We start from the raw sequence: 12593 nt of genomic DNA, 5'->3' as shown, positions 1-12593 counted from the left end.
CATTTATCACATAGTCCAGCTCGCCTGGGTGGCAAGATGGAGTGTCTAAAGGGACTGTCTGTGACTGCATTACAAGACTATTGTAGTTCTTTGGGAGTTCACATTTGTTACTAGGTTGGTGAGATAATCTAATTATGGAAATGCCACCAGTTTGGGGTGTCTGCCTTGCTTTTTGACAGCCTGCCCTGAGGTTAGAGAGACAAGATGGGGGAGGTGATATCTTTCATTGGACCAACTTCTGTTGGTGAGAGGCATAGGCGCTGACTCCACAATCAGCCCCACAATCAGTGCCTCCCCCTCCCTCCCCATGTCTCCCGCCTGCCACAATCAGTTGTTTTGCAGCATGCAGGAGGCTGGGGGCAGGAGTGAGAATGTGGTGCGCTCAGGAGTAGGGGGAGGAATGAGGCGGGAAGAGGCGGGGCAGGGTGGAGCAGGGGTGGGAGAGGAGGGGCGGGGTGTGGCAGGGGTGTGGCATTGAGGGAAGGGATGGGGTCGGGGTGGGGCCTGAGGCAAAGCCAGGGGTCGAGCACCCGGCACAATGAAAAGTCGGCATCTATGGTGAGAGGCGCAAGCTTTTGAGCCAAACAGAGCTCTTCTTCATGCTCTGAAGTTGGCACTCTTTGTCATGAGCCACTCCAGATAGCGTAACTTTAGCTACCAAGTAGAAGCTAGAATGTTAGTCAATTCTGATTATTAGTTTCCGTTGGGATGAATACCCAGATTTATTGATCTAAGAAATAAATATTGATTGAGGCAAAGTCAGTGTCAACACAATAACAGGACAGATTCTCAGCTTGTTCCCAGAAACATGAATCCAATATATGTATTGTTCCATACCATCCAAATGTTTCTATCATAAAGATCTGAACAGCCCTACATTAGGGCCACAGATTTCAAAAGCGTAACAGCTTTTCCTATTAGACACTTTGTAAAGAAGTGAAATGAGCTACAGGTGAAAAAGAACACTGTCTTAACTCCTGATGAGCCAGTCAAGAACCAGATATCGGTGTGTGTTGATTGGCTCGTCAAAGAATGATCATTATCTAGTCAAGATGCAGTCAATTATGTACTCATTCTGATTGGTTAACACTGATCAAGACTCCTGAACTGTTTAGCTCCTCAGAGATCAACAGGATGGGCATCTTTCTAAACTCCAGAGCAGTTCCCAAGGACCACATCTTCCACTTCAATGACAGTGTCCTCTCTCCCCCAGGAATTTTTTTGGTACCCGGGGGCTTCACCTGATAAGCCTTGAATAACCTGTATACCCCATTACCCTCCTGAACAGAGACTTTTAAGCTCAAACACTCAAATACTTGTTGAAAGCAAATTTCAATCTGCATATTTCATTGCAAAATCCTGCATTTGAGCTCTGCTGATTAGTTATATAAGTCACCTAGGCAGGGGGCAGAAACAATATTACCTGATTTATGTAACTAACCAACCCAGCATGAACGTCACAGTGCAAATATTCACAAGCTATTCATGAATGATTGGCAGCCCAAGAATTATTTGCTGAAGAAATCCTCTAATAATTTAGAACAGCAAATACACTTGGGAATTTCATGATCAATCGACAAATCCATTACACAGAACAACAAAACTTGATCTGCATCTTACCCACAGTTCCTTCCAACCCAATGCCTAGAGCAGCAGGGGTTCACAAAATCCCGTAGGGTAACATGGTGTGAAGGCAAACACTACATCTGTGGTAGTGTCCTGAGCATGCTACAGCACTCAAACCTCAGCCTACCTCATCTCCTCGTTACACAAGCTTTTACTTCTCAGATGTGACAGCACGGATCTTAGTCCAAACACAGAAACAGGCCTTGGATGGGTTGGGAGAGATGGGCTCAAGTATTGCAGTTGCCTCCTTAGAAGATCCTTTATACATCAAACATCAAATATTGTTGGCACAAAACTCCTGTCTTTCTCCAACTATCTGCCAGCACTGAGACACCAGCAGAAACTCTGGGGGCACTTTCAGCTGCTTCACAGCTATTGTTCTGCCCAGGTTTTGTCTTGCTGAAGTGAAGATCAGGACACAGGATGGCTGTTCAAACATGAGGAGTGTCCAGCAATGGTTACAACAGGTAGTGATCCACAGAAGAATGGGGCTGGGAGAGGCGCATAGCTGGTAGGGTAAAAGCCATGCAACAGCTGGCAAGATCAAGGTCTCATGTGAGGCAGGCAAGGGGAGGTGCTGCCCTCAGAACCACCACCAGAAAAGGGAGCACTTTCTAAATAAACCCCGAGGACACTTGCTGTTGAGGCCTATGTGCTTGGTAACTGGGTTCCTGATATTTGTCAGCATGTCGGGTTGTATGGAGCTCAGAACCCTTCCTGGACAATTGATTCTCTGGCACCATGCCCAGAGCACGGAGAAACTTGGAAAGAAATCGGGAACGTGTTCATAGGTGAGTAACTGTTGAGTGCTGACTCAGCCTCCTGTCAGTCACGGTCAGCAGGGAGAGAGGGGAAAGGTGACTGGTAACCACTGGTAACCACAGTGAGAGGAGCTAACCACGCTGAGAGGAGGCCTGTGCCAGAAACCCCCTCTGCCTCTCCGCTGAAGGGCCCTGGTCTGGTGAGGGCTGTCTCCATAGCTCCCGCCCATGCAGCCCCCCTCTCCCATCCCAGGACATGCCCGGCTTTTTGACAGATTCAAGCCAGAGCCTCCTGCTTATTCCCCTCCACCTGGGAAGCTGCCTGCCCCATCTGAAGCCCACCTGGGAGCTTCCCTTCCATGTTTGTGTTAGGGTAAATAGGGGGTGAGATTGTCTTCCATTTTCTCCAGGAGAGTGGGGGGGGGGAAATATCCCTGCAACCTCCCTCCACCTCCCCCAACCCCTGGCGACATGCACCAGCCCAGTTGCAGGGGCTCAGGGGCTCATCTAGAAGCCTGCTTCTCAGGGGCTATAAACCAGGAAACATCCATCCTGGAAGAAGAAGAGAGAGGATTGCCCACTCCACCCCAAGGAGGGCAGGGGGTGAGGGGAGTGGTACTTCTCTGGGACATCAGCCACCCTGAGGCGTCTGCAGACTCAGCACAGTTGGCTATTTCCTTGCTGCTCCAGGTCTGCCACAGTGCAAGTCTACAATTTATGTATGTGCCAGTCCCACGGGCAGCGAATCACAGCCATGGCCGTCACTGGGGAAAGAGGAGGGGGATGCAAAATTACTCTGGAAAGACAATGATCTGTCCCAGCAGAGAGGCCACTGCTCCGCTCCCTACAAGCATTCACCTGGCCCAGGAGCCAGCTTGAAAAGCTCCCAAGAGGATACCGAGATAGGATCAACTTCACTGACCCCTGCTGCCTCCGCAAGCCAAGCACTGCTGGGTTGTGGGGAAGAGAAACCAGTAGCTGACCAGGCTGCAATGAGGAGCAGCACAGCCAGCCATGTCCTCCCCAGCCTGACAAAGAGGGAGAGGAGGGTGCCTGGGGAAAGCGATGGCTCAGAGCAGTGGGAGAGGGTTTTCTCATTGTGTTCAACATTGCTAAGGAGTAAGCGAGGAGGAATACCCCACACGCACACACCCAGCTGCTCCTCCTAAATCGCAGTCCTTCGGAGCCTGAGTATTTGTTGTACATATAGCCCAGAAGTGAGCTAGCTGCTTAAGGCAGTCCCAGAGAAGGGCCAGACATGGCACAGCCTGCCAATGGAATTTCATTGGTTCATAGTAACCTTTTAGCTTCCTTAGCGTGGGTACTAGTGAGAACAGACTCCGAGTAAGTTCCAGAGGAAAATGGCCTGAATGTGCCAGTGGGTGAGCACTGGGCGATGGCACAAGAAGGGGATGGACAGCAGAGCCTGAGGGGCTGCTCTCCAACTGGCAAATGGCCAAGCCATTAAGAAAGGGACACCAAAGACAAGCCCATGAGATCATCTCCAGCTGCAATCCCACACACACCCAATCCCCAGGGCATGGGGCCACCCCTCATGCCTGTGCATCGTAGGGCCATTAAGAGTCGCACCCCATCCAGCGTGACCCAGCACCCTTTACAGTGTGAACCTATGGCACACCTGAAAAGACGTTGCAAATCCACCAGGAAACAGTCTATCTTCTGCTTGTTACTTTCTGAAGAGTGAGGCACGTCCACTGACAAACAGAAAACCACCAACAGAAAGCAGAGATGGACACGCTTCCCATCAAATCCCTGCAGGTCCCATGATCACTACTGGCACTGGGCAAGCAGAATCTATGGCCACAGTCCCTTGGTCCTTCACCGCAGTTCTTCTACCAAACAGACATTTCTAAATAGCAGGCCATCTGTCAAAGATGCCAGCAACCAATCAGAATTGCCCATCGCTGTACTTCTGGCAAGACCCCCTTTGTCTTCCTCCTATCAAAGCAGGGAACCAACAGTGCCCCAATGTAATGCATCCTGCCTGGTGGACACTGAACAGTGAGTGATTGATACTGCCCCATGACGGCGTACCCCTGGAGACACACACATTGATGCACTCCCTGGACCTGCCTCGTTGGCTTTAGCAGCCAGACAAGTGACGGAACTCACTGCAATCAAACAGGTGCTCCTGCATGGACAGTCCCAACATGGAGTCTCTCTAAATGCAACATGGAATACCAGCCCATCAGCATTCATTGCCAGGAGATGTGGATGGGCAGTTGCAGCCATGAGCTATACCTAGGCAGCAGACATTGAACAAGATGGCCAGTGCCACCCTTAGCCTTGTTTTATCCCATCTCCTCAGCCTGCCCACATGGTGGGGAACTGCCACCTTCAACAACACTCCAGCCATTCCTCTTCGGACCTTGTACCCGAGCATAAACCTCCCCAGCAGGCATGACAATGTAACTGAGCTCTGGGATTCAGGTCTCCTGGACTCTGGACTCTACTCCTAGCTCGGTCTCTGATTAGGCAATAAACCTTGGGCAACTCACTTCACCTCAGTGATTCAGTTACCTCCCCTGCAACATGGGGAGGATGTAATAACACAGGGGATATGGCAAGCTTTATTAATGAAGTGCTTTATTCATTATTGTGCATTGAGATCCACAGATGACAGGAGCAACCTGCTTCTATATACTAAATTGGCTTCTTTGCATGGGCTGGCAATATTTCAATCAGCACAACACGTACAAAGGAATAGAGCTGCAGTCTGGATGGGTTTTTTCTCCTCTGTGAAGCCCCAGTCTCTGTGGACACCAGTTTGAATACACTCCACTTCCAAAGGTCCCTGTCAAAAGGGATTGCACTTGAGAAGCTAAGGAGTCCTGCTTGTTTGATTTGTCTTTGCAAATTATCATCATTCTAGCAAATTTACCAAAAAAAAAATGATGTTTGTTTGCTTTCATATTACCCGTGTGGAGACCGTTAACATCTCCTGACATCAAATCCAATGGTGAAACCTGAGACTGAGTCATGAACCCAGGGTTAACCACCAGTCCAGTGATATATGGCACAGCCAACAATTCCCAGTAGTCCAGAAGTGCTTTGTAGATGACCATCCGTGAAGTCAGCACCCGCCCCAGCATAATGGATTGCTGAGTGGAGCGTTATGTGGAAATGGATTCCCACCTGGAACTGCTTTCTTTTCTGTTTTTCTTCATTTTATTTATTTATTTGTATTGAGAAAGCAGAAGCCAGCACACTGGTGATTGGGCCCCAGAAGGCACTTTCGGAGTGACTGGTAAAAGAACCTTTCCATGCCCCAGTTCTGAAATTCTAACACAGCCCCTGCTTCCAATACCAGAGCTGACCAGCTCCTCATCAAAACTATCTGCCCTTCATGTTGAACAGGAACCGCGCACACACTCCCACTTTCCTATTTTGCTTTTCCATCACAGAGTCCCAGTGTCCGGGTGACACCTCTGCTCTAGCTGAGGAGAGCTGAACATGACTCCATCTAGCACGTTAGAATGAGATCATTCTCTTGCCCCTGAGAGTAAGCATGTCACGAGTGGAGCATGCTCAGCCCCTGCCAAGTTGAGGGAGCGAGGCCCAGGATTAAAGCAGACTGAAAAGCAGCTCCCAGCCTTTAATAAGGACTAGTAAGTAGTGCTAGTCAAAGTCAGGCCTCAGAGGAGCACAGCATTTGGTTAATGAGGTTGCAACACAAACATTTGTGCACTTTCCCTCCTTTGGGGATATATTTTAATCCCTGACAATGGATTCAATAGGGCAATTGTCCCAAGATCCTAACATTAGACCTCTACTGCTCCGCTTTTACACCATTGGGACCTGCTGTTGGATCCTACCACACAGCACCCTCCTCACCAGTCTTTTGGCCACACCACTTCACGCACCGAGGAGAACTTACCCACTGAGGACCACGATGAAGTCCATGACATTCCAGCCGTTCCGGAGGTATGAGCCCTTGTGGAAAACAAATCCCAGAGCAACTATTTTAATCCCAGCTTCAAAGCAAAAGATCCCAATGAAGTAAGGCTCTGTCTTCTCCTGTGGGAAGGGACGAAAGAGATTGATGAGAGGGAGTCGCAGCAAACGTCCGGAGGGGAATGCTGCTTATACCTTTTCATTTAACATTGTGCTGGAGTTTGGCTGTTCCACCATGCTCACTACTCGACATTGGGCCTCACTCTGCCTGCTCTGCTCTCAGCACACTCTGAGGCCCCACAAAACCCTTGAATAATTAACTGCAGGGCTCGGGCCTCATCTCTGTTCTCCAGTAACCCTCCCTGTCCCACTTTCTAGCTGAAGACCCTTTCTGACACCTCCATTAATAGCAAGTATCCCTGCCCCACCCCCCCAGAGTTGGAGAAGTCTTTCAGGAGCATGAAGAGCCCAGAGGAAAGCTCCAGCCACATTCTATCCTTCCCCAAAGGCACTCTGGGATCACCACCATCAGAGAGACAGAAAGGAGATCACAGCTCCAGTTTTCTGAGAAGCTGTAGGCACCAGAGGCTTAGACCTCAGCAACTGTATTCGCCAACGAGCTTGCTACCAGCTAACATCCACGCCTGTAAGAAAGCTGCAGCTGCTTCCAGGAGAGAAGGAAGATATGAGAGAAAGGCACTTACTAGTCGTCGGGACATGGGTGTCTTGTCATCCTCGGGGAGGTGCTGCTCCAGCGCTAGGACGATGCAGTTTGCAATGATGGTGGCCAGGATCATGTATTCAAACGGCGTGGAGGGGATAGTTAAGGAGCAGAAATGACATAACAGAGATGGAACAAGTCTCTAATCCACGGACTCCCTTCCTTCCTCACCCCTTTGTCACTACTTGTGATTGCTCAGGAAGCGATTACCATTTCTTCTCACGCATGCGTGCACGCACACAGCAGCCAGATAAGCTTTCATTTTCCTCTGCTCCTAGCTAGTGGGGTGAGACTTACTGATTCAGCTGTTTGGAAATGAGACAAGATAGCCAAGAGCACCAAGCCCATCAGCAGCTTCTCGCCGGGGATCCAGTGGTGCCCAGTGCTCCTCCTCCACCTGGTAACTACAATGCTGGCACTGGTGATGGAAGGAAGCCGATGCAATACAAGGGACTGGGCACCCATAGTGAGCTCCTCAGCCAGAGGTAGCTTTGAACTAGGACGATGCAGGATGCTTGGGGGCCAGAATACACGTACAAAGATGAATAAGTACAAAGGTTTAAAATTGCCCACAAGCTCCCTTCAGAGCCCACATGAAAACCGATGTGACCCAGCAAGCCTACCAGGTCGGGCTGCAAAATATAAATGCAAAACACACCCATACTTTCGCCAGGAGGGAAGGGCTTTATCTTCTCTATATAGGTCCAACCCAGCCAACCCTCCTTCACCAAATTCTGCTGAGAATCTGGAGAAACCCCAGCTCTTCGATGATCCCTCGTAGCCTCACACCCCTCCTTCCCCGCTCAGTCCTACTTGCCATCGTCAGGCAAGCCCCCAACCTGCCATTTCCTTGGGGGCCTCTCTAGTCAATAAATGTCCATGCTGGCATTAAATATAGCCCCCACTATGGAATTTAACATCAGTCACCTGCATTTATAAAAGCCTAGCTCAGCCCAACTGGGCTTGGGAATTATAGACCAGTCCATACTCTGCCATTTTTGGCTAAGACCCATGGCAGAGAAACACTGGGCTTACTCGTGCATCTGACTGATTTCAGTCTGGTTTCAGGCAAGGACACACGGCTGAGTCTACCTTTGTTAGAGTCATAAATGAGGTACTCCCTACAATGGACAGAGGAGATCTGTCCTTCCTTGCTGCTATTATCTCGTTGCTCATCGTATTCCACTGCATTGCCCCACTGGTCAGTTGGATATGACTGGGGATGTTTGGAACCCATTTGGGCCACGCCTAATAGAACATTCCCTATTTGTATCATTGGTTCAATTCCCATCAACCTTGTAGCTCAGATGCTTTCTGCAGTCACTTAGGGATCAATGCAGCTTCCGATGTGCTGTCATTTCTGCACGGTATCGCTAGGAGCTCTGAGTGAGGTTTGGACCAAACAATACCCAATGCCCCCTCTCCAGCCTTTGGGAAAGTTATTAGGCATCTGGGTGCTTGCAGTGAGGAAATGAGATATTGGATGGCTTGGAATTGGCTGGAGACTGAACTACAGCTCTCCAGGCCAGGGGCTCGTTTGATCACACAGCCCAGCACAGAGCATGCTGTCAGCACTTAACAAGGAATCAGAAACAAAAAGTACGGCAAGACTGAAATTATCTTAGATGGGTCAAAGAGGTTACGTGAGAATTTCCACAAGTCAGCCATTCGGTAGTGGGAAGTCCCTCAGAGGACAGCATACCACCAGGCCTAAGGGGGTGTAATGCAGAGTCCTTCAGAGGGCAGCAATCAGGGCCTAAGGGAGTGTAATGGGGAGTCCCTCAGAAGGCAGCATACCCCAGGGTCTAAGGGGGTGTAATAGGGAGTTCCTCAGAGGCCAGCATACCCCAGGACCTAAGGAGGTATAATGCAGAGTCCCTCAGAGGGCAGCATACCCCAGAGTCTAAAGGGGTGTAATGGGAAGTCTCTCAGAGGGCAGCATACCCCCGGGCCTAAGGGGGCATAATGGGGAGTCCCTCAGAGGGCAGCATATCCCAGGGTCTAAGGGGGTGTAATGGGGAGTCCCTCAGAGGGCAGCATACCCCAGGGTCTAAGGGGGTGTAAAGGGGAGTCTCTCAGAGGGCAGCATACGCCAGGGTCTAAGGGGATGTAATGGGGAGTCCCTCAGAGGGCAGCATACCCCAGGATCTAAGGGGATGTAATGGGGAGTCCCTCAGAGGGCAGCATACCCCAGGGTCTAAGGGGGTGTAATGGGGAGTCCCTCAGAGGCCAGCATACCCCAGGGTCTAAGGGGATGTAATGGGGAGTCCCTCAGAGGCCAGCATACCCCAGGTTTAAGGGGGTGTAATGGGGAGTCCCTCAGAGGCCAGCATACCCCAGGGTCTAAGGGGATGTAATGGGGAGTCCCTCAGAGGGCAGCATACCCCAGGTTTAAGGGGGTGTAATGGGGAGTCTCTCAGAGGGCAGCATACCCCAGGGTTTAAGAGGGTGTAATGGGAAGTCCCTCAGAGGGCAGCATACCCCAGGTTTAAGGGGGTGTAAAGGGGAGTCTCTCAGAGGGCAGCATACGCCAGGGTCTAAGGGGGTGTAATGGGGAGTCCCTCAGAGGGCAGCATACCCCAGGGTCTAAGGGGGTGTAATGGGGAGTCCCTCAGAGGGCAGCATACCCCAGGGTCTAAGGGGGTGTAATGGGGAGTCCCTCAGAGGGCAGCATACCCCAGGGTCTAAGGGGGTGTAAAGGGGAGTCCCTCAGAGGGCAGCATACGCCAGGGTCTAAGGGGGTGTAAAGGGGAGTCCCTCAGAGGGCAGCATACCCCAGGGTCTAAGGGGGTGTAAAGGGGAGTCTCTCAGAGGGCAACATACTCTGAACCTAAAGGTGGGATTTTCAGAAGCACTCAGCATTGACCCAACTCTGCTCCTGTCGGATTCAATGGGAGTTTCCCTGTTGATTTTAATGGGAGCAGAGTGAGGCTGGTGGTGAGTGCTCTTGGGAATCTCATCCTGGACACAGCTTTAGAGCAGGGGCTGATCTCGGAAGATTTGGCATTAGCTGTGGTCACAAGGATCACAAGGTCGACTCCCACCTTTGCTCTGCAAGTGCTGCCAGCCCAGCTTGCCTGATTCTCCTTTTCCCCCACAAGCACTTTCGTGCTTCCAGGCAAAATCCATACAGCTGCTGCCTTGACCTCCTCAAAACGCACCTCTGCTGTAATGCATAAGGACTCTGCCCTCTGACAACAGCTAGCAGCTTTGCTGCTGACTGTCTGAGGATGGCGTACACCTGGCATATCAATCCCCTTGGTTCCCCCAGCCCACCTGTTATGGCTTGGATTCGAGATTGTAAACTCTTTGGGGCAGAGAATGACATTACCTATTCGTTTGTCCTGTGCCTAGCACAATGGAGCCTGACCTGGCTGGCTTCTAGGCACTACTGTAAGCTGCACATTATATAACAACAACAGTGCAGGCTGGTTTTTGCCAACTCAACTGCAGCTGTAATTCTCCCATGCTGATCTGATTGATAACTGTTACGCAGGAGGCCCTTTGTGATGCCGAGGTCAGACTGTGCAATATGCACTTAATGTGGGCTACTGAAAAGGCTGATCTGTCAACTCCTACCATTATGTAGCAACTCCATTATTGCTGGAGGGTAGGCAAGGTGGAGCTTTGGGGCTGGAATGTACTATGTAGGGACCAAGTACTAATATTATTATTGTTATTAATATTACCTGCTGCTGTGTGCCCTTCACCACCTGGCAGCGTGGGCAGGGATTGACTTTAAAAGGTTGGGGGGTTGACTTTTCAGGCCATTAATGGCCTGGGTCCTAGATGCCACTTCTGACTCCCTGGGGTATGTTCCATCTGTCCCTCCGGGACCCAAGGAGATATGGCTGCTGGGCTCTGATCTCAGAGCTCTCTCCCTCCCCCCGTTTAGCCCAAACACAAGCACAGAGTAAGGCCTTTCCAGAGCACATCAATGCACCTCTCTCCTTCCAAAAGCCTGTGGCCTGGCACACCAATTGCACTGGCACATGGGTGCTAATCACCATATTTTAGGGTTACCATATTTGCACAGTCAAAAAAGAGGACACGGGGGGGAGGAGCTCTAGCCCCACCCCTGCCCCGCCCCCAATCACTCCCTCCAACCCCCTGACTGCCCCCCTCAGAACCCCCAATTCCCCCCTGCTCCTTGTCCCCTGACTGCCCCCTCCTGGGACCCCTGCCACTAACTGCCCCCCTAGGACCTTACCTGTCCCCTGATTGCCCCGACCCTTATCCACACCCCCACCCCATATTCACACCCCCCCCGCCCCCAGACAGACCCCGGGGACTCCCATGCCCTATCCAACTGCTCCCTACCCACTGACAAGACCCCCAGAACTCCTGACCCATCCCACCCCCTCTGCTCCCTGCCTGCCTCGACCCCTCTCCACACACCTGCCCCCCTGCCAACTCCCCCAGAATCCCCGACCCATCTAACCCCCCCTGCTCCCTGTCTCTGACTGTCCCAACCCCTCTCCACACCCCTGCCCCCCTGACAGCCCCCCCAAACTCCCAACCCATTCAACCCCCCACTCCCTGTCCCCCAACCAGGGCCGGCTTTAACAAGAGCCCAGGAATCGGGCTGTGCTCCAGCCGGAGTCGCAGGGTTTGAGGCCAGGCCAGAGGTGCTCGGCCGGGGCCGGGCCAGCCACCCTGGGGCCCGAGCCGGGCCGGAGCCGCTGGGGCCGGGGGTGCTCGGCCGGTGCCGCTCGGCCAGAACTGGGGCCGGTGCCCCAGGGCCCGAGCCGGGCCGGGCTGGAGCCGCTAGGGCCAGCCGGGCCGGACATGCTCAGCCGGGGCTGGGCTGGCCGCCCTGGGGCCCGAGCCGCTGGGGTCGGGGCCGGCGCGCTCGGCCAGAACCAGAGCCGCTGGGGCCGGGGCCAGGCCGGCGCGCTCGGCCGGAACTGGGGCCGGTGCCCCGGGGCCCGGGCCGGGCCGGAGCCGCTGGGGCCAGCCGGGGCCGGACTGGGCCGTGTTGCGCCTCCCCCGAGCCCTCCTCCTCCTCGCGTCCCCCCACCTCAGCTTACCGACTGCTGCCCACCTGCCCCTGCTTCTTCTCAGACTTCCCACGAAGATCTGATTCGCGGGAAGCAGGGGAGGGGGAGGAACAGGGGGGCGGAGCGTTCAGGGGACGGGAGGAGGGGGAAGACAGCTGCGGGGCCAGGGGCGTGCTAAGGCTGTAGGGGATGGGGGGAACCGAGAAGGGGCTTTGGCTGCCAAGCAGTGCCACTTTTCGATCTATAAATAGCCGACCGGGGGGAAATCCCAACATTTTTAGATTTTTAGAAATCCCCCCCGGACGGCTATTTATAGATCGAAAAGCCGGACATGTCCGGGGAAATCCGGACATATGGTAGCCCTACCATATTTCAGCCTCATGAACCTGAGCCACATTGGGCAACTCTCCAAGGATCTGACCTTTAGGGGCTGATCTGAAAACAGCCCCAGCCCTATGGACTCTCAAAATCAGTATCACCATCCAATATCTATAACATGATAGTCCCCAGTCAGGATAGGGGAGCCAGCATGCGGGACAAACACAGGAAATGGACACTCCCTGCCCTGAA

The 12593-nt window shown here is 52.5% G+C and overlaps 1 protein-coding gene across 3 annotated transcripts in view; it reads right to left on the bottom strand.

The window, feature by feature from the left end:
• CACNA1E (calcium voltage-gated channel subunit alpha1 E) overlaps nucleotides 1–12593 on the bottom strand; it is a 218712-nt gene that overhangs the window by 189850 nt on the left and 16269 nt on the right. For all 3 annotated transcript variants that reach the window (XM_054037983.1, XM_054037984.1, XM_054037985.1), the window contains exons 2-3: nucleotides 7007–7112; nucleotides 6286–6425 (exon numbers count right to left, since the gene is read on the bottom strand). In XM_054037983.1, coding sequence (XP_053893958.1) covers nucleotides 6286–6425; nucleotides 7007–7112 — 246 coding nt within the window. The remainder of the gene's footprint in view (nucleotides 1–6285; nucleotides 6426–7006; nucleotides 7113–12593) is intronic.

The sequence above is a fragment of the Malaclemys terrapin genome, chromosome 8 (genome assembly GCF_027887155.1).
Source record: "Malaclemys terrapin pileata isolate rMalTer1 chromosome 8, rMalTer1.hap1, whole genome shotgun sequence".
Lineage (NCBI taxonomy): Eukaryota > Metazoa > Chordata > Testudines > Emydidae > Malaclemys > Malaclemys terrapin.
This window is presented reverse-complemented; position numbering and strand designations above follow the sequence as displayed.